Source organism: Polypterus senegalus, chromosome 2, assembly GCF_016835505.1.
Source record: "Polypterus senegalus isolate Bchr_013 chromosome 2, ASM1683550v1, whole genome shotgun sequence".
Taxonomy (NCBI): Eukaryota; Metazoa; Chordata; class Cladistia; order Polypteriformes; family Polypteridae; genus Polypterus; species Polypterus senegalus.
Window position 1 is genome coordinate 181,083,833 of NC_053155.1, and position 23,308 is coordinate 181,107,140.

General features: G+C 37.7%; 1 protein-coding gene across 4 annotated transcripts in view; it reads left to right on the top strand.

The window, feature by feature from the left end:
* The first annotated feature begins 10,877 nt into the window (after positions 1-10,877).
* nsun3 (NOP2/Sun RNA methyltransferase 3) overlaps positions 10,878-23,308 on the top strand; it is a 143,293-nt gene continuing 130,862 nt past the window's right edge. For 3 of the 4 annotated variants that reach the window (XM_039744989.1, XM_039744986.1, XM_039744990.1), the window contains exons 1-4: positions 10,879-11,066; positions 12,393-12,490; positions 14,594-14,937; positions 23,011-23,159. In XM_039744989.1, the coding sequence (XP_039600923.1) occupies positions 10,929-11,066; positions 12,393-12,490; positions 14,594-14,937; positions 23,011-23,159 (729 nt within the window). In that variant the 5' untranslated portion in view covers positions 10,879-10,928. Of the gene's footprint in view, positions 11,067-12,392; positions 12,491-14,593; positions 14,938-23,010; positions 23,160-23,308 lie in introns of all 4 variants that reach the window. The other variant, XM_039744988.1, reaches the window with a different exon arrangement.

Genomic DNA, 23,308 nt, shown 5'->3' on the forward strand with positions numbered 1-23,308 from the left:
CAAACATCCGTCTATCCATTCATTTACTGGACCCCTAACAGTAGATGGGGTTTTATATCTGAAGGAATTTTTAAAAAAGCACGATGCCTTTGGTACACATGGTGACACTTAATTAACCACATACTCTGAAAACATTATCTGTAGAACCAATGCCTCTTCATAGTAAAGGTGAGATAACAGCTTATCATCTACTTGAATGCTTTTACCTTCCTTTCTCCTTTTTGTTAGTGTCACAGTTCATATTGTTTAATATTATTTTATACTGTGCCTAAATGTCAATGAATGTCAAAAGTGAAAGTGAAAGTGAATGTCATCTCAGTGCACTTTACAAATGCAATATGATTCACTGTTTCTATTTTTCAAAAGAAAGAGGCTTTTGGTGATGGATACAGTCACAAACAATAAATCATAGTTGGAGACCGAACTGGCAAGAATGAACTTTACAATTGATCACTTTACTCACTAGGCCTCAGTTCTTAAAAATAATTATTTAGTAGGAATATGTTTAAAAGTAAAAACACATTGCAGCATAATATGCACCAACAAAACAGTTTTATAGTATAGTATAGTATACTAAGTATAGTATAAAGTTTGGTCTCACAATTATTCTGTAGGAATGTTTTGTGAAAAGTGGGACAAAATAATCAATAGGCTATACATGTCTGTTACATTTGCTTTGAAACTTTATAAACATTTATTTGTCCTATATGTATATGTAAAAAAACTAAATAAGGTAGCTGTTTATGAAGAAAGACATGCTATTTGAAGTTAGATGTTATGATTTAAGGTGCTGAAGATGCAATACTCTATATGTCCAAAAGCATGTGGACACATCTCCAAAAAGTTAAGTTCAGTTGTTTCAGCCACACCCATTGTTAACAGGTACATAACATCAAGCACATAGCCATGCAATTTAAATTGACAAACCTTGGCAGTAGAATCAGTCGTTCTGAAGAGCTCAGTGACATTAAATGTGTCAATGTCACAGGATGCCACCTTTTCCACAAGTCAGTACATGAAATTTCTGTTCTGCTAGATTTGCTAACTTTAGTGCTATTATTGTGAGGTGGAAGTGTCTTGGTGCAACAACAGCTGAGTCATGAAGTGGTAGACCACGTAGGCTCACAGACCGGGACTGCTGAGTGCTGAAGTGAAAAAATCCTAAAAATCACTAGTCCTCTGTTGCAGCACTCACAGCATAGTTTCAAATGAAGTCTGGAAACAAAATCATCAGAAGAACTTTGCATTGGGAGCTTTATGAAATGGGTTTTCATGGCTGGCAGATGCACACAAGCCTATGATAACCATGCTCAATGCCAAGCCTCAACCAAAATGGTGGAAAGCATGCAGCCATTGGACTCTGGAGCAGTGGAGACAGGTTTTCTTGAGTGACAAATCTTGCTTCATTATCTGGCAGTCTGATGGCCAAATCTGGGTTTGGCAAATGCCACACTGCATAGAGTTTACAGTAAAGTTTGGTGGCGGAGGGATGATGGTTTGGGTCTATTTTTCAGGGTTTGTGCTAGGCCCCTTGGTTCCAGTGAAAGGTACTGCTAATGTTCTAGCATACAAAGACATTTTGGACAATTATAAGCTTCCAACTTTGTGCAATAGTTTGGGAAAGGACATTTTCTGTCCCAGCATTACTGTGCCCCTGTGCACAAAGCCAGATACATAACGACATGGTTTGATGGGCTTGATGTGGAGGAGTTTGAGTGGCTTGCACAGAGCCCTGACTTCAACCCTACTGAACACTTTTGGCATGAACTGTAATGCTGATTTTGAAAAAGATCTTATTGTCTAACATCAACACCTGACCTCAAAAATGCTCTTTTGGCTGAATGAGCACAATTTCCCACAGACAAACTCAAAAAACCTTCCAAGAAGAGGTAAGGCTGTTACAGCTGCAATGGATGGATGATTCAGTATTAATGCCCATGGTTTTGGAATGGAATGTCCAACAAGTTCAAATAAATGCGATGGTCAGGTGTCCACAAAGTTGTGACCATATAATATAGCAGGATTATAAAAGAGGGAAGGTCAATTCCAGTTATACAATGTCCATTCCACTACAACATTTTGTGATTGTGATCTTCAATAGTAATTTAAACTCTAAATAACAGGCAGTTGTGTGTGGAATTAGCACAAGAACATTCTTCAAGGCAACAACTAAACACCTTTCTTCCTGGGTCAATGGCACAATCCTGTTTCCTTGTGAATTCAGTTTTGCATGCACCATTTTTTCATCTCTATTTCTCTATTTGTAAATTAGTAAAAATATACAGGAAGATATATAGACATACTGTATCTATTTGAATAAACTCATGTATGAATAATCACTGAGGCTTTCTGCCCTCTCAGCATCTATCAGAGCATCCCTTGCTGTTAGCCAATCACTACATGTAATAAGAGGTACCCAGTTTTGAGGAAACTTCTTAGCATAATAAGATGATTGTCTATTTCTTCATGAACTGAACAGAGATTCTTGTTATGACTATTCACTGCTCTCTTTTTTGCCTCAACTGCTCATATACAGTAGTTTGTGTGAATGCTAAATGTTTCATTTTTATTTTTTAGCACTTTTATGGTTTTACTGATGCAAGCAGTGGGCAATAGAGTCTGACTTTAACTAAAACATTAAAGAACCATGTCTCAGTGAGTATAAGACCCTTGCAGATTTTACTTTTCCTGTGTTTTATTATTATTCTCTCTATATAGCCACTATGAGTCAGATACAGCACAGTGAGTCAGGTGACCTGAAAGCAGGAATGCTCTATACAGGCCTAAGCAAAGTTTGTGAGTCCTCCCTGGTGAGCTAAATAATAACAAAGTACTGTTGTTTTAGTCATTTAAATATAACTCTAGATGTGAATTCAATTTAAAAGTATTATATATTTTAAAAGCATAATTTTTCAAGAAATAGGTGCGATCTATCAACATTTTTAGAATTAGAACCTATGCAACATAATAGGTTAATGACAAATAAAATGTTGGAAGAGCTGAAAAGGTCTTAAAAAATATAAACTTAATAAATGATTGATTTATAATGACTTTGCTTTGGTTACAATTACAGTCACAAGTAAAGATGAATACTTGGACAAAAGACTGTGGCAAAGATCAGTACTGCTGCATCATTAATGCAGCATCTTTATTTTAAATCTTGCATCAGCCTGTTGTCTATGGAGTTTTCCTCTGCAAAGTCTGGCTTTCCCCTTAAATTTCCAAAGACATGAATGTTATTTAAAGCAGGGATTTTAAACTGAGAGTATGTGCATGTGTGGGCCATATGATGCTGCCTGGATAGGCTCTGGTTGTCTGTGGTCCTGAATTGGATTGTGGGTATGCTACAATAAAAACATCCTTAATATATGTTCAGATCCCTCCTTCACTATGCATTAATAACAGATATGCTTAAGAAAATACATGTATTTCAACACAAAAAGAATCAGCAAATCTCACCAGTGTGTCATGTTTCCTAAAAATTGCTCCTGATCATGGAAGACATAAGTTCAGAGTTCATCAAACAATTTCCCCCACAGTATTATACATCATATGAAATAATAATATAGACATCTCTACTCTAGTATCCTTGTTCATTTTCTTAGAGCCCAGTTGTTATGATGTTTTCTCTAACTTTATACATAAAAAAGGCTTCTCCAAAATGATGTTATGCTTAAAAGTCTCCCAGCTCATATTTTGTCTAGATTTTTTCTGAATATCAGCAATGGTTATAACTGTTAGCTAGATCACAAAAACTTATGCCATCATACAAATATCAACATATCCCTAACAATTACCCACTTCTTATTTTCCTTCAATCTTTTATCACACATATATTTAATGTTCCTCAAAGTCAACATCTGAGTCTCAATGCCAAGCACTTTCTAAAAATCCAAGCAAGCCTAATATTTAAATGTTCTCCACATTTTAATGGTACTGTCAGCTCTTCAAAGAAACTAACAAACCAAAATTAACCTGTAATTGAGAAAAGAATATTTTTCTGGCTTTTCCTTCCACTAGAGAAGGCATGACATCTTCCTATAGTGAAGCTTAGACATATGCTGCCACCTCCTGGTCAAAAAATGAATCTCTTTAATGGGAAATATTTCTGCAAAGAGCAAGGGGATCAACTTGCTTTTGAAAGAGATTGTAAACAGGAGATAAAAAGGGGTGCAGTTAACATTCACCAAGTTCTTAAGGTTGATCCGCTGTTACAAGGAGCAATCAGGATGGTCAGGTGGAAGGAATGAGAGGTTTATGTTTTGAGAGTACATCTGCCTCTACAATCTGCATCATCACTTATTGTACTACTGTTTTCTTGGTTATACATCTGCAACACACTGTTTAGCTCAAGCTTTTGTGTAGAATAACTTACACAAAATAGGACAGGGATAAAATATGTCCATATTTCTACAGTTTTATGTCAGGTAGTTGATTCACACATGGTCTATTGGTGACTTAGTAGTGGAGATTGTACTTTACACTCCGACACTTTGGCCAGTAGGACATACATCATACATAAACAGCTGAAGGTAGTGTTACTGATAGTTTGACACTGAAGTAACATAATATTCTCTGGTCAGATTAATCTAATGCAGAGTTACAAGGAGCAGAATCAAGTGCAAGATAGGAAACAACCCTGAGCAGGGCCCCAGTTCAACACAGAGTCTACTTACACATATATCCACACTCATGTTCAGCTAGCTTAGAACAACCACTTAATATAACATTCTTGTCTTTGGGTTGTAAAGAGGAATGAGACAGAGTATAGTTTTAAGTCAATTAAACTTCTGGGATATCAATCTGGTCAGTTAAGTAGCAGAGGGGTTTGTTAATCAGTTTCAGCTGCTTTGTTGTCAATGGAATTAAAAACAGGTGCAACTAGAGGGGCAACAATGAGATGACCTCCAAAACAGGAATGGTTTAACAGGTGGAGACCACTGACATTTTTCCCTCCTCATCTTTTCTGACTATTTTTTCACTAGTTTTCCATTTGGCTACAGTCAGTGTCACTACTGGTGGCATGAGGCGATACCTGGACCCTACAGAGGTTGCACAGGTAGTCCTACTTCTCCAGGATGGTACATTAATATGTGCCATTACCAGCAGGTTTGCTGTGTCTCCCAGCACAGTCTCAAGGGCATGAAGGAGATTCCAGGAGACAGGCAGTTACTCTAGGTGAGCTGGACAGGGCCGTAGAAGGTCCTTAACCCATCAGCAGGACCGGTTTCTGCTCCTTTGGGCAAGGAGGAACAGGATGAGCACTGCCAGAGCCCTACAAAATGACCTTCAGCAGGCCACTGGTGTGAATGTCTTTGACCAAACAATCATAAACAGATGGTGGTCTGAGGACCTGACGTCCTCTAGTGGGCCCTGTGCTCACTGCCCGGTACCGTGGAGCTCGATTGGCATTTGCCATAGAATTCTAGAATTGGCAGGACCACCACTGGTGCCCTGTGCTGGTCACAGATGAGAGCAGGTTCACTCTGAGCACATGTGACAGACATGAAAGGGTCTGGAGAAACTGTGGACAACATTATGCTGCCTGTGACTTCATTCAGCCTGACTGGCTTAGTGGTGGGTCAGTGATGGTCTTGGGAGGCATATCCATTGAGGGATGCCCAGACCTCTACAGGCTAGACAATGGCACCTTGACTGCCATTAGGTATATGGATGGAATACTTTGTCCCTTTGTCAGACCCTATGCTGGTGCAGTGGGTCCTGGGTTCATCTAGTGCACATCAATGAATCAATAAATGAATTGATACCACTGACCGGCCCCCACACTCAGCTGACCTAAATCCAATAGAACACCTCTGGGACATTACGTTTCGGTCCATCCGTTACCGTCAGGTTGCACCTCAGACTTTCCAGGAGCTCAGTAATGACCTTGTCCAGATCTGGAAGGTTATCCCCCAGGACACTATCTGTCGTCTCGTTAGGAGCATATCCCGATGTTATCAGGCATGCATACAAGCACATGGGGGTCATACAAACTACTGAGTACGATTTGGAGTTGCTGCAATGAAATTTCGGCAAAATGGACTAGCCTATCGCATCATTTTTTCACTTTCATTTTCAGGGTGTCTTTGAGTTCAGCCCTCTGTAGGTTGATAATTTTCATTTCCATCAAATGATGTGGCATCCTTTCATTCCTAACACAGTCCATATCAGTATAGATATCCAGCAGGATTTTTTTACCCAAATTCCTAAAGATGTTCAGGTTGGACTAATTACTGACTTTAAATCATCTCTTTTTGGTTGTGCATGTGCACTCTGCAATAGACGGGCTCTCGATCTAGGGTTTTTCTGTCTCTTCAGCCCAGTGCTGCCTAGACAGTCTCTGCCCCCCTATGAGTCCAAATTGTATAAACAGATTTGAGAATGATTTATATTACAAGTTGTTTCAGAGGCAGTGTTGAGGAAGTAATATTACAGTTGAACACTCAGGTTCTGATGAGGTTGAAATTTGTACAGTAAATCCTGGCAACTCTCTGTCGTGATTGTGTAATTCATTATTACTGTGTAAATAAGGCTGCAAAACCCTAAAATCCTAAATAATATTTAGTAGATTGTTAAATGTGGTAATAAACTCAAACACTTTTGTCAGAGATACAACAAAGGACAAGCTCAAATCTCAGTAACACTTTGCTAAGATGCATTTTGCACTAATGAACCAACATTGTTAGGGCATTATAAATTATGCAATTGTCTCAACATAATCTAAAGAAGAAAAGTAACTTTGATTTGGTAGTTAAAGAGATTCAACATTTTGAAATTGTTTCAAACTTTATTGACAACTTTGCATATGAAGAGTCTAAAGAATATGCTTTTTTATTTTTTGCATTATTACTAGGATGAGTCTGGGCACACTGAAAAATAATAATCTGGCCACAGAACACATCACAACATGCAGCCCTATTATTTTGTATGGTGCCAACAAGATCTCATTCATTAGGTTTATGGCAATAACCAATAAATGGGGGGTGGGTTCAGGATGGAGAGGGTATTTTAGGTACATGGAATAAGTCTAAATATCTAGAAATCATGTGATACATGATGTAGCAACCCTGGCCACTCAAGGTTGGTGGTATGAACAGAAAATCTTTCTTCTGTTATTAATGAAGATAAATAAAGATGATGTGGATTAATTATTAATTTAAGTTAGATCAAAAATTGCTTGGATGTTTTAAATATGGAATTAAATACTGAGCTCTATGTTTCTACTATTCCCTTATTATATTTTTTTCTGTTCATACTGTCATACAAATAATTATATATAATTGAATCAAAACGATAAAAGCTGCTAATGAAGAAAGGGTGAATACTAAAAAAAAAATAATTACTTTAAAAATGCCCATTTTTTACCAGTCTGGCATAAGCACATGCACATAACACAGCAGAGTGCAATGTCTAACGCTACACTGAGAGCTGTTTTTCTGTCCCTGAGCCTTTTCATCTCCTGCTGTGCTTCCAGCTGCAAACTCTCTTTTCTCATCCATAACTTTACACACTTCATTGTCCCTCCCAAGAGTACCTGCTGTAATCAGCACATTAATATATAAAGGATTAAACTCAGGTCAATGATTGTAAAATTAAGTAGGAAAATCTGAGTTACTATTGTCTCCTGAAACAATTGCTTTTACACTCTAAAATATACTGAAATTATTTTCTGAGGTAAATGTGTAGAAATATTTGTAGATAAACATTACTCCCCAAACTTGACATTAAACTATAGAAATTAACACAAGAAAACTACAGTGTAGGATAGCAGTTAAGAAGTCAGCTAGTGGTTAAAAATAAAATAAGAATTTATTTAAGTTCACACTGTTCCATTCCATCTGAACTAGTGTGGTGCTGAGGTGTCACCCATTGCATGGCTGCACTTGGGTCCTAACCTGGGGATCCTGAGTTGATTTGTCATGTGGTGGGTGCGGCAATGTGCTGTATCAGCACATGCTTCTAATCTCTCTCTCTCTCTCTCTCTCTCTATAATGTCACAGATGGATGCTTCTCTTAACAGATAACGTATAATGGGGGTCCCAAACTTAGTTCTAAAAGGCTCCAATAATTCATCAACCCATTACAAAGAGAAAAGTGCCTGTCTTATACTGAATTCCAGAAGTGTTTGTATTGCTTTCCAATAGAAAATGTGAAAAGAAAGCTGTTTTAGTTGAACAACTTTTTGGGAATGTGTTGTGTTTGTATAAACAATTTCATTCTGGTGTTATAAGCCGTATCTAGAGGCACTTCACATGTAGTGGTTATTATAGTTATTTATAGCTTATTATGTTGTTTAGCACTCCAGCAAGTAAAAATGCCCCATTGGTGGTCTCTTTTAAGTCGCCCACTGACTTGAAGACCTTCGAGGCAGAGGGCTTCTCCGGATTTGAAACAGTACTACACTGAGGTGCCTGTCTAATGCTGCTAATGTTATCCACAGGATCGCTTTCAAATTGAAGCAGCCCATTGGCAAAACATGTGCCTAAAGATGGTGTGGGGAAGAAAGAGCAGAGCGCTGAGATTAAGAGGTTGCTGGCAGAGAAGGGAAGCGGGTGAAAGTTCACTATATAACATACCTGTAGAGATAAACGCTTAGTCAGCACAACATAGCAAGGAAGGTTGAAAATAGTGACGCTACACATGATCAGAGGAGAATGGAGGGTGCCTGACTCAATGTTGTTTGGTATTGGAAGACCCCGAAAGACATAAATAATGATTGGCTAAGCAAAAGCACTAGAGGTATAGACCCAAAGTCCAGACCACCAGGGTCATCTTTTGACCGGTTTTCGGGTGTGCAGACACTTCTTTGCTGTTGAGCAGGTAGAGCAGATAGAACAGTGTTTAAGGTTTGCCGTTTACTTCCGATTTATATATGTTTTTTGGTGGAAGTAGTCATTTGTGGTGAACATTTTTTCATCATTGTCATTGTGCATAATTTTTTCACTTTTTGTTTTTAATTAATTTTCTGTCTGTAATTTGTGAACTGTCTATTGAAGAAGAAGGAGGAAGAAGTAAAGGCTTTTTGCTTATTTTTGTTGAATTTTTTTTTCATCACTTTTTGCTTTGAAGTCACTGTAATTATTGTGCATAACACCTGCACTTATTTTTCTTGGTTTTGTTAGTGTTCATTGAACTGTGTATACCTGTATTTGCAAGATATTACTGTAAATAGTTATTGACACTTCTGGCATAAGCCAGAATTCTGTTTTTGGAACAATCATCATTGTTTGTGCCTCAATTCTGCCACCCTCTGGTCGTTCACTTACAGCTCCAGGTGCTCATAAACTGTGCAGTTGTGCAATGGCACCACATCTGCCTATGCTTTGTCATGCATGCATCCCAGTAGGATCTTCAATAAGCTCAGCCGAGGTAAGCAGTACCACTCCCAGGTGAGAGGGGTCACTTGCAATGGTCTCCTCACCTTTTTTCCACAGCGCAGAAAACAAACCCAGTGAACGTAACCAATCCTGGCAGTAAGGTCCAATAGAAGTACCACCTCTTTTGGCTCCAGTGACAATGGGAGGGCTAAGGGGTGCCAGTGATCCCCAAACCTCAAACACAAACACACCAACACAGATCTGGGTTCAAATAAAGTGTGTTTATTACACAAATACTTCATAAACACAAGCACAAACAAGTTGCTTCTTCTCCTTTCTCTCTCCTCTCCTCTCCCTACCGCACTGTTCTCCTCCAGTCAAGTGCAGTCCATTTTATTAAGGACTCGGGAGTACTTCCGGTGCTAGAGCTCTGGCCCACTGAAACCACTTCCGATTCATACGGAAGTCCCAAATAACAGGGAGTGCATCTCCCTGCAGCACCCTCTTGCGGCACCCTTAGACCGGACTACAATCCCCAGCGTTCCTTGCTGGTGTCTGAATGGGCACTGCTATCTTGGGCTGCTGCCATCTAGCATCCTTGGGGAACGAACATCCTTTACAGCCAGATTTTCCCTGTCCTTCCCTTTCATCCTGGCCATGGAAGGTACTACAAATATGTCCAGTCAGGACGCCTGTCCATCCGTCTGGGGCTTCTCACCCGAGTAAGGAATCTTCTTTCTTGGTTGGGATGTTCTGTCCATCCACCCATGAAGTCATTTTTGGGTCTGACATCTTTCTATCTCTTGGCAAGGATGTCTTATGTGTCATCTTGGTGCCTCCAGTCCGGGTAGGGAACCATCTCCTCCCCTGGTCGCAATGCCCGTCCATTCCGTGTGGCACTTACAATATATACATATAGTATATAGAATGTGAGGTTAATATGCAGACATTGAATATTTTAAAATAGCTGAAATAACTATATCAGGTTTGATGTTGTCTTGTGAATTCACGCCACAACAAAAAAATAACTAAGAACTACAACGCTGATAGCTCTTATTTATTCAAGAATCCCAGGATTATCCACCACTTAAGCACTCAGAAACAATGTACTGTATTATTTAAATGCAAGAATCACAGGAATATTGCCTTATATTCTCGTCTAGTAAACAACTCAAGCTGTCACATGACTGAGAAAAGAAACAAACGTCCATCACAAACACTATACTCTCGTTCCACTAATCATGGCAGAATGTGTTAAAATAGCAAGGAGTAAAACAGATGTGTTAATTACTGCTTCAGTTCAGTAAACTCATCCATGCAAAGTAAGTTCAAACTATTCATACAGGATCTAAATATATTATATATAAATAATAAATTATTTCTAGCTTGCCTCTTGGGGATGTAACGTCGATACTTGCAGAACTTTGGTTTCAACACATTTACGTCACTTATGTTTTTTGAAGGAACTTCTAGAAAATAGAGAAGTGCGTGTAATAATAGGAACTGAAATTAAAACAGTTCGCGGGGAAAAATATGCAGACGGACAGAGTGTGTTACTAGAAAAATGACCGTAGTTGATTGTGATTTAAATGGAACACGTGAAGGAGAATGCACGTAATATGCTTGCGGTGTCGGTTGTCAAGCACCTTTATTAAATTTGGAATTTTCAGAAAACACAGCTTAAGTGTTGATCAAACTGGTGAAATAAAAGTCGAGAGTCTTCAACGTCCGTACAGCCGGGGCGTGGTACGCGAGTCTATTTATCCAGGGGTTTGCCATAAAGACTGAGGAGAAGCACATATTAACACAGTGACGTATTTAAGTATAATTTATATTAAAACGTACAGTAATATTAATTTGTTAGATGTTATTATTTATCAAAATATATCCGTATTGATTAGTTTCACAAACTGAACACAAGTGAAAATCAGTGTCAGTACTACAGTGTGTAGTAATGCAGAATGCTGTGCTCACGACTATTAGGGAACTCAAGTAGAAAAATCATTATTCAGTAAACATCATGGGAAAAAAGGGACAAGTGTAAAAGGTGCTATTTTGTCCTGGTACTTTTTGAATCTCTCTGCTTTCCACACCTTGTTGAACTGATTTACTTGCAGCATCTTCTAACCTGTCGGTTTGTGAGTGGAGGCTGGCAGATGTGCTTATGTTTAAGCAAGTAATTCACCGTAACGGTACTAGCAAGGCAATAATGTTGTATCGTTTCATACGCATTTCTTATTCAGTATATTCATTAGTAGTGGCGATTTACTAAACTTATTTCAAATTTAAGGAGGGATCAAAAGAGTTTGTTGCCACTGCAAAAAGTTGAATTAATATAAAAGTGGTAGTTTGGACTAATAATTAAAAAATATCAGTTAAAATATCCTATTGGCTCAATGTTTAACCCAGAACAATGTGCTGCAATTTTAAACTATGAATTTCAAGCATGATTTGATAGTTCAATACTTCTGAATAAATATTTTTATATAATGAAAATATTTTTATATGATGATATTTTTTATTAATATACAGAATTTGAGTAAAGGTCAGCGGTATCACGATTTTCAAATTAACTGCCTTGAACAAAGAAGAAAATAATGTACAGTATCTTCACATATATAAATCACTGATGTAACAGTGATCTTATAAGAAGAAAGATAACGAGCAGAACTCGGAAAATAATTTTGTAAGGAGTGCCTGAAATACAGGTGTATTGCTTATTCTAGAAAGAAAAAAAAAATCTTTAGATAATATAAATAAAAGTTCTCAGTCCACATTAAGAAATACACTTTTACTTACCATCAAACATTTCAGTCAACACGCAATAGTGGCTTGGAAGCTCATCCTTTTTTTAGTGAAATAGTTTAATCACAAACAATGTTTTTTTTTTTTGTTTGTTTTTTGTGTTTCTGTGAATATACATGGAGTACTGTGCTTCAGAGTTAAGGGTGGCATGATTGTTATATTTCTTATTTAAAAAAAATACATTTTTAGGTATTTGTAGGGTCTTGTGTAAACACAATTATCAAAATAAATTCCTTTTTGCTGTTTTGTTTGCAATTCACGCTACAGGAAAGGCAGCCATTGAAAAAGCAGATATCCAAAATTGTTCTAAGTCATTTTGATCAGCAATATCCAAAAGAACTGGGCAATCTTTGGGAGTCGATACGGTAAGTTATTATTATTTTTTTTTCTTTTACTCCTTTTTTTTTTAATTCCTTAACTTTCAGTATGCTTTACTGCCCTCTGCTGTCTTAGAAAATATTAAGCTTGTAGTTTACTTCAGATATAACTGAATGTTAAAAACTTTTATTTAACAGTTAAAATGTGTTCTTTTTGCTTTATTATTGAAGCCTGTTGGATTGTGACATTGCGTAAAAGAGCTTTAAACCTGCAAATGAAACTGGTTTTTGCTAGTGTTGCCTTTGTTTTTCCTCAGAGTAATTTTCATTCAGTCTTAATAAATGGCAGCTACTGATAAGGCAAAATTCTTCATCTCAGATTTCTCTTCATCACCTGTTTACTTTGTTGATATAATAGAAAGGTTCTCAGGACTCCAGACAAGACGCCTTTGGAGTATACCATACAAGATGATATTCTTGCTTTGTAATCACAGATACGCTAACAATTCTTTGTTCAAACAAAATGTTTTAAGATATGAATATACAAGAGCATCTGTAGCATTTACCTGATAACATGAAAATTATAGGTAAGCACATTTACTTAAAAAGGTGAAGGATGATCAAAGCATGAGTAATAGATATATCTATGCTGCTGAGACTCATTGCTTCCTAGAGGAATGTTTGCATACTTTAAAGCAGAAAGACAAAAGGCAGTATATTGTTACATGGGTAATCATGCAGCACCCTTAATGGATAAGTTAAACACAGCTGCATCTCTTAAAACACTACTAGCTTATTGAACACAGGAAAAACGTGTGAGCCTAAAAGTCCAAGATGCCAAAGAGTTATTAAAAGATTTTCTCCAACACCATCCCTTTTTTAGTTTAAATCATTCATTTATTATTTTAAAATATTATTTGAAATTATTATTAAGTTATTATTTTTTATTTTAAAGCTTTTACTTTATTGTGTTTTTCAAGAACTTGACTTTTACAAAAAAAAAACGCAAAGGTGAACCATAGGCAGCATAACTTGGCATTCTTTATTGTCCAAAAGTTCCTGCGCCAATATAACAACCACTATACTAATGATTTGCATAAATTTACTTTTATTTATTGGACAGATATTTTTACCCAGAGTGAGTTACACATCAAATGTGAGCTCTTAAGTAATAAAATAACAACTACAATAATTATTTAATGAATGACGTGCAGTAATTTAGGACAGTGTTCTTTTAATAAAAACATTGTATTCATATAAAATATAAAACATACAGGAAATAAAAGAGAATATAGGCCACAGTTCAAATATAGTAACCATACAAGAGCTAACACTTTGTGGTATATTGAAATTACTCTGTTTGGTCTAGTTGAAGTTTGTCGCATTTTTGTTCAAATCATAAAAAGGGGCGTTTATTTCAGAAGTGTAACATCTTGTGCAAGTAGTATAAAGTTAGCTCGTGTTAATCAGTTAGATGATTTTCCCTTTGATTTTTGGCATAGTTTTGCCATTGAATCTTCCAATACAAATTTACAACAGCTTTTATAACTAAACGTCATTGGTTCATTCTCATGTAGTGAAAGTACCTTCTTTGTTTGCAAGCCATCCAGATATTTGAGTGTGAGACAATTTTGAATGGGTTTAAAAGGTCAGCTACGAATATGCAGAGTTGTGTTTATTTGGAGAATTATTATTTGAATAACTTTCAAATGCAGTAAGACGAGTATATGCCATGGGATATCAGTACTAGCATTTGGAAATATTGACTTGGAGAATTTGCACATTTTCCTTACACCACTTATGGCTAAGTGTGGTTCATTTTGTATATTTTTGACTTTGAATTATTTCTATACCTTAAATGAAAAATACACTTTTCAGTATTATGGGATATGTTCATTTTATTGCAGGGGCTATTTGGCTCTTTAGGGACATATTAATAGAAGCACACACTCACTCTGTACACAGTTTCTTTTGCACAATTAGGGCTGATTCAGCTCCTTCTTGTGTTGATAACTTAGGTAGCTAAAGCAAGTTACCAGTGGCAAACCTTTTTTCTTTGTAATATTGTTTGTTTAACTATAGTGCAGCTATAGTTTATTGTACAAACAATGTTCTTTTAATCTGATTTCATGCTTTTTTTTCTTCTTTCAGAAGTGTGCTTCTGTGTCCTAATAGCTGGCAGTATGCTGTCTTGTTGAACAGATTTAATGGCAGTTTGGATTTAAAGACATGTCTTAGCTCAAAGGGCTATGTTCCTCTGCAGTCCATCATTTCCGGACATCAAAAGAACCCTTTGGAATGCTTTGTCAGTAAGACCTTTTCAAGGTTTCCTTCTCAGAAGCACCGTCCTGGAGTGCTCAAGCAATACTATCTGTTGGGAGCTGCTTCGGTTTTACCTGTTCTGGCTCTAGAACCTCAGAATGGTGACAAAATATTGGACATGTGTTCAGCTCCAGGAGGCAAATCCATTGCTATAATGCAAGCAGCTCTTCCAGGTTAGTTTCCCTTGACAATTCTAACATCTTTTAACCTAAGAATCCTGTATTATTTCTGTAACCTGACCTAGAATATACAGTGGTAAGGAATAGCACAATATCCCAAGTTAACATTCTTTCATTTACAAATTGCATGCATTTAACATTTTGGATGCAGTTGTTGAACATGAAAAATCTCTTGTCTGATATGATAATTGTCTTTACAGCTAAAAGTGACTCTATTCTGATTTTTGCCTTGCATCAGATTTTTTTGTTTTGTTTTGTTCTTCTTTGACAGTTCAAATTAGTTTTGCAGTGATCCACATCTCATACGAGTCTGCACAGATATCAATCCTGAATCTGCCCTGTGTTTGCAAAATGAATAAAAATAATTCTGTCTGATAAATGCAATCCAATAGACAGGTCCTGGTCACTGTGCTGATTCATACAGTATCATTTCAATGATTTGTCTGGTCATTTATAAACAGAGAAGTAGAAAATCAAAAATCATAGATGTTTCTTTGAATGCATTTATTAATGCTCTTATCTATATGTACAAACCTGTTGACATGAGAGGAAAGCCAGAACTAGTGGGAGCAAGGTTTACAGAGTTTTGGATGTAAAAGTAGTTTACGTCCTTTCTAAAACATTTTAATTCCATTTAATTTTTTTGCTGATCACGTCCATGTTACATATGAGTTAAAAATGGCAATTGAACTGCAGGGTGGATGTATTCACTCTGCTGCTAATAACACAGTGATGGTCTTGAAAAAGAATAGTAATCTGAATCAATAAAATGTCAGTAATAATTCTATAAATTATATGTAATATATTAGAACATGTTCAAACTAAATCATAGCTGGTATCCACTAAAATAATTGTAATAAAAAAACAACCTAAACACACCAAATCTAGACTAATGGAATTCTGATTTAGCATTTTTTTTGAAGTTCTACTGTGTATGTGTGCATATGCTGTGTAACATGTATCTACAACCATGACTCTCACTAGGGAAAGAGGATAGAATGATGAGAGGATATATATAATAATCAGACCCTTTATTTTCTGAAGACTTTGTGTTGTAGGTTTTTTTTTTAACCAGATTAATTTTCCATTTTTGTCCATCAATCAACACTCTGTAACCCATAATGGCAAAGTGAAAACATATTTTCAGAAAGGTTTGCAAATTTATTAAAAATTGAAATCTATCATTTGTATATCATTCAGACCCTTTAAGCAGTACTTTGCAGAAGTCCCTTTGGCAGCAAATAAATCTTTGAGTCTTCTTCGGCAAGAATCTACAAGCTTTGCACACCTGGATTTGGGCAGTATAGCTCATTCTTTCTGGTAGATCCTCACAAGCGTCATTAGATTGGTTGGGAAGCACCTGTAAACTGCCATCTTTAAGCCTCTCCATGGGGTTTAAGTCTGTTTTTGGCTGGGCCAATGACTTGCCCCAAAGACAATCCATTGTTCTGCTGAAAGTTGAGCTGTCACCCCAGTCTGAGAATGCATGCACTCTGGAGTATTTTTTTTTTTTTTTTTCAAGAATCTCTTTGTGTTTGGTTTCCTTTATCCTTCCCTCAATTCTGACCAGTCTGTCTGTCTCTGCCACTGAGATGCACCCCTACAGCATGATGCTGCCACCACCATGGTTCACTCTAGGAATGGTATTAGGCAGGTATTGAGCAATGCCTGGGCTTTGGGAGACATAGTGCTTGGAATTTTCATTTTATGCCGTATCATACCAGAGATATTTTTCCTTGTGCTCTCGGAGACCTTTAAATGCATTTGAAAAATCCCAAGTGGTAGTTAGCCATGAAGACATGAAGAGCGAATTATGTGACCTTATATACACAGGTATAAGCTATGTCCAATCAATTAAATTTGCCACAATTGGACTTAAATCAGGTTGCTGACTGTGATAGAAACTTGGGCGTCAGCCAGCCCAAACCCTGACACCAACACACAATCTCAGTCCTGGGTTCAAATAAAGGTTGGTTTATTTACCAAATTCCCTTCAATTATGTCACAACAAGCACAAAAACACTGGTTTCTCTCTCTCTCTAAAATAATTCTCTCACCACCGCACTGCCCTCCTCCAGTCAAGTGCTGCCTCTCTACCTCCCAGCTCTGACTCGCTTGGATAATGGAATGCGGTTATTACAGACCCAGGAGTACTTCCGGTGCCAGGACGATTGCCCAATCGAAGTACTTCCGGGTCACACATAAGTCCATCATCACAATAGGTAGCTTGTTTCCCTGCAGCACCCTTTTGGTGGCACCCCATGACCCCTGGAGGGATGCCCAGCTGCATTCTACATTCTACAACTACATTTCCCGGCATGCCCTACTGACTTCCCACTGGGTCTGGATATCTGGAACTGCTGCCATCTAGCATGCTTGGGAAATAAAAACTCCCCAGCGATATCTCATCTTTTCCAGGGGCTGTCCGTCCATCTCTTGCTTCCGGGTCTGCTTCCTGTTTCCTTCCTGGCCGGAATGCCCATCCAGCCCATGTGACATCTACATGACATATCTGAATGGTAATTAAAGGAAAAAGGACCACAATTTGGAGCTGCATAGCAAAGGGTCTGAATACTTATTTGATTGAGAGATTCCAGTTTTTTATTCAGATTATTTTTCAAAACTTTCTGAAAACGAGTTTTCCCTGTGTTATTTTGAGTTATTCAATGTAGATTGATCAGTAAAATAGCCAATTAATACGTTTAAAATTGAACCTACAACATAGTAAAGTGTGCAGAAAGTGAATGTGTCTGAATACTTACTGAAACCGCTATAAATAATATATACATTTGCATTGATTATGGAATTATGTACAAAAAAAGCAGAAGAACATTTGAGAAAAGAATATTAGTTACGGTAACTTTGAGTCCATAGAACATGATGAACATGTGAACAAAAAGGAGCATAGAGCAAACCATCAAATTGTCCAGTACAGTGGCACCTCGGTTCACAAGTTCCAAAACTCTGGTCGTAAACCGATTTGGTTGAACCGAAGTGATTTCCCCCATAGGATTGTATGTAAATACAATTAATCCGTTCCAGACCTTACGAACTGTATATAATTATATTTTTTTTAAAGATTTTTAAGCACACTTATAGTTAATTATACCATAGAGTGCACAGTGTAATAGTAAACTAAATGTAAAAACACTGAATAACACTGAGAAAACCTTGAACAACAGAGAAAAGTAACACTGCAAGACACTTTTTTTAATGTGTTTTAAGCACTGGGAAAAAAATGAACATTTCAAAATTCCGTAATTTAGTAAACCACCAAGAAAAGTAACATTCCAACAATGCATGCTACGAACCAATCGTTGTAAACAGAAGTGAAGTGGAGGCTAAAATCCAATAGAAAAAAGTCTTAATTAAATACAAAGAGGTTAAAACAATGCTCGGATCTGTCTCTTTAAAAGCAAGCCTTATGCGTCTATCCGTCTGTCTCTCTCATGCCCCCAACAGTGTGTGTCTGTGTTTGTGTCTCTCTCTTGCGTGCCAGTCTGTGTGTGCGTGTCACTTGCGCGCGCATGTGTGTGTGTCTCTCTCTCTCTCTCTCTTGATCACTGCACAGGGTGAGGCTGAAAACGTGCGGAAATCATCTGCGCGCACAAACCGAAAGGGAAACTGGCTTGTTGGTATACTGATTCTGTGGTCATGAACAGATGCAAAAGTTTGGCGAATGTTTTGGTCATAAATCGATTTGTACGTGTTCCGAGACGTTCGTGAACCGAGGTTCCACTGTATTTTTTTTTTAATTTCTTGTAGTTGTTAATCTGTTAGCCCAACACATTTATTGGGGACTAGTCCCACTTCTTTAGGGCTTGAGGTTAAAACAGAAGTGTAGCTGATGTATTTGCAGTAGAGACAAAGTAACTAAGAAAATACAGTATGTGGAATATTTAAACCTATACAGATCCAATAAGCAATTATGTAAAATGAACATAAACATAAAAAGGACCAAAAAGGTTTTACTTGTATAATGTCTGTAACAATTTTACAGTGTGCTTAAAAATTTGATCTAACTACAGATTGACTTAAAATACATGAACACTGTGGTATGTCGTTATAGACATGCAAAACATAACATTTACTGTGAGATTAAAGAATTAATTTACAAATAGAAATGTAAAAATTATTGAGGAGGAAATAGAAATATTTAACTATATTTCCTTGTGTTCTACAGACAATAGCAGTAAGAAAACATAATTAGAAGACTAATATAATTTTGTATGTGAAAATAAACATACCAGAACTAAGTTCATATGAAAGAAGGATGATCAAATTGAGTGTAATGAACATGGAAAAGGAGTTAGAAAATGAGGCATTTTAAATTATTTTAAAAAAACAATTGCTAAAGAAAGATACTTTCTAAACAAAAGGAAATAAAAACAAAGGTTGTCAGTGACAAAGCAAAAAATGAAAAGTTAATTTATACTGTAAGAAACTAAAATCTGTTTACTTATTGACTCCCATTTAGCTCTTAGTATTCAATATAAATATCCAAAAAGATTCACAATATAACACTTGTTTATTATAATCACCTTCACTCAGTTGTGGATACGCATCTTGTATATCTCAGATTTGCTAAGGTATAGGTTTGATAAAATAACAACAAGCACAATGTGGAAAATCAGTTTGTGTTCAGTGTTTTGAGTCTTAACACTACTGGTACTCTTTAATCTAAGGAAGTACACATTTTTAATGCCTCACTGTGACTGCTTTCTTTTTATTGATTTAAGCCAAGTGTGTAATTTCTATATTTAAGAATATTTTGTTGTTTGTTGGGGGTACACAGAGGAAGGGGAGTTTATACATACACACATATATATATTGTATGTACAATATAGTACCAGTGTGGTGTTATGGGTCCACAGCTCGCTGAGCAAAGGCTGTTTCTTTTGAAATAAATAATCACGCACTCGAGGCAGCTTCATGAGGGGGCGTAGTAGTCGTAGCAAGCCACGTGGCGATCTGCGGTGTGGGCGTTTCTCACCTAGTGCACAGGTGAGGGACTGCCCACATCCATGATTGTTCCCGTTGCTAATGTGCTGCAGCTGCTATGGCCCCTTGCTGTGTAAAAGAAGCGCGAGTCGGTTGGGAGGGGATGAAAAGAAAAGAACGAGAGAAAAAAGGAAGAAAGGACAGAGATTATAGGGAGCGAGGAAGCAAGTCGGTGCAAGAGAGAGAGACACGGTGCATGTGCGTGGACGAGCAATCGAGCGCTCGTGGGCAGTTGCGAGATGTCTGGGTGTTAGGCCTACACCCAGGCGTTGATGTTGGATGTCACTCCCAATGAGCGATCAGGTAGCGGGAGTGACCAGGGGAAGGCTGGAAAGGCAGCGGAAGTCGGGAGGCTTGGAGTGGCAGTCCTTGGTGTGGGCGTCCTGGAGACCAAGGAGTCCAAGTCTCGAGGCTGGGATGCGTGCCAGGCCGAAGCCAGGGATCGGGAGGTCTCCAGTCTCGTGAAACGCAATGAGAAAAAGGCAGCTGCAGGGAGCGTCTCGCCTGTTGCATGGGCCCGTATGGCAGAAACAGGTGAGGCACCAGCATAAAAGAAGGCACCGGGATTGTTGTTGGATTTTAAAGACTGCTTCCTGTAAGAACGTTTTAACCTCTGATTTTAACGGATTGTTTTTCTATTGGTTTTTACCTCCACGTTTATGTTTTAAGGATTATTTATTTAATGACTCATGATTGACTTGGATGATTGTGTTGAAGGCAGAGCTAAAGTCTATGAATAGCATCCTGACATATGTGTCTTTTTTATCCAGATGTGTCAGGGAGAGGTGAAGGGCAGAGCTTATGGCATCCTCAGTTGACCTGTTTGAGCGGTATGCAAACTGAAGAGGGTCAAGGCAGGCAGGGAGATTAGGCTTTATGTGTGACATGACTAACCTTTCGAAGCACTTCATTATGATTGGCGTGAGTGCAACTGGTCGGTAGTCATTCAGGCATGTCACTGATGACTTCTTCAGCACTGATATGATGGTGGTCGACTTGAAGCATGCTGGTACTGACGACTGGCTCAGAGATGTGTTGAAGATGTCTGTGAGGACACCAGCCAGTTGACTGGCACATTCTTTGAGCACAAGACCAGGTATGTTGTCAGGTCCTGCAACCATGCTTGGATTGACTCCGGATAGAGTCCACCTCACATCTGTTATATCTGTTTAATGCTCTGCCAGGCCGTGCTGTTTGTTTGTGGGCCTTTCTGTCCGAAGTTTAGTCTTCAACAAGTGAAATGCATGCTCAGTTGGGTTAAGATCAGGTGACTGACTTGGCCATTTTCCATTTCTTTGCTTTAATAAACTCCTGGGTTGCTTTGGCTGTATGTTTTGGGTCATTGTCCATCTGTATCATGAAACGCCGCCCAATCAATTTGACTGCATTTAGCTGGATTTGAGCAGACAGTATGTCTCTGAACACCTCAGAAATCATTCAGCTGCTTCTGTCCTGTGTCACATCATCAATAAACACTAGTGTCCCAGTGCCACTAGCAGCCATACATGCCCAAGCCATCACACTGCCTCCACCGTGTTTAACAGATGATGTGGTATGCTTTGGATAATGAGCTGTTCCACGCCTTCTCCATACTTTTTTCTTGCCATCATTCTGGTAGAGGTTGATCTTGGTTTCATCTGTCCAATGAATGATTTTGCAGAACTGTGCTGGCTTTTTTAGATGTTCTTTAGCAAAGTTCAATCTAGCCTTTCTATTCTTGAGGCTTATGAGTGGCTTGCACCTTGCAGTGCACCCTCTGTATTTATTTTCGTGCAGTCTTCTCCTTATGGTAGACTTAGATATTGATACGCCTATCCCCTGGAGAGTGTTATTCACTTGGTTGGCTGTTGTGAAGGGGTTTCTGTTCACCACGGAAATGATTCTGCGATCATCCACCACTGTTGTCTTCCGTGGACGTCAAGGTCTTTTTGCGTTGCTGAGTTCGCCAGTGCTTGCTTTCTTTTTCAGGATGTACCAAACTGTAGATTTTGCCACTGGTAATATTGTAGAAATTTCTCGGATGGGTTTTTTCTGTTTTCGCTGCTTAAAGATGGCTTCTTTCACCTGCATGGAGAGCTCCTTTGACCGCATATTGTCTGTTCACAGCAAAATCTTCCACATGCAAGCACCACACCTCAAATCAACTCCAGGCCTTTTATCTGCTTAATTGATAATGACATAACGATGGACTTGCCCATGAAATAGTCTTTGAGTCAATTGTCCAATTACTTTTGAGTCTCTGAAATGAAGGGATTGTGTTAAAAAAATGCTTTAGTTGCCTCACATTTTTATGCAATCGTTTTGTTCACCCCGCTGATTAAAGCTCAAAGTCTGCACTTCAACTGCATCTGAGTTATTTCATTTAAAATTCATTGTGGTAATGTACAGAACCAAAATTAGAAAAAAGTTGTCTCTGTCCAAATATTTATGGACCTGAGTGTGTGTGTGTAAGAGTAGAAGACACAAAGGGCCAGGCATGACACGTGTCCTGTGAGTGTTTACGTTATGTCTTCAGTTCCTCTTATTGAAGAGAAACATCACCAACTGTTTACAATAATATTTTAAAAGGTTAAGGAAAGAGTGACTAACAAACCTTATTTTAATCCATAGGCCTGCCTTAGATATTTAATCTTTTTCCTTTGCTGTGTTTTTAATTATGTTATTTGTAGAAAAAGGAGGACGGGTACTGATTAGTACTAAAGAAAGAAATATATAATAATATAGTTGTATGTTGCATAAATTATATAATCTATTATTGCATCATTTTCAGATAACATAAAGGCTAACCAATGACCACACCCCAGTTGCCAGTTAGCCAAGTATCTGTGGTGATGTTTTTTTATGTACTAGCCAACCCGCGGCGTACCATATGCCATATAATCAGGCCGGTTTTTTAATGATTTTTAAGCACAGGGAGACAATTAACCATTTAAAAAATTGGTAATGTAATAAATCAGCAAGAAATGATATATCTCCACTGTTTAGCTCTGATTCCCATTTCTAGACCAATGGTATTGTCAGTTTAATCTAATTATGTTTGGAGATTAATTCTCTGTCATCATTCAGGTCATCTTCATTGCAACGACCAAGACAGTTCTAGAGTGAAACGGCTCAAAGAGACACTGGAATCATTTATACCTTCCTGCTTTAATGATGCAGTTACTGTCTCTAATCTGGATGGAAGGTGCTTTGGAGCCGAAGAGACTTTTGATAAGGTAAAAAATGTTAACATCTAAAAAATAACTTGCTACTTCAAGACAAAATATTCTTTGTCTATATAAAAAAAATACTTCAAATTTTGTTAAGATTTCCCCAAATATTTGATTTTCTGCAGTACCTTCATTGTTCATTACTCTACACTACC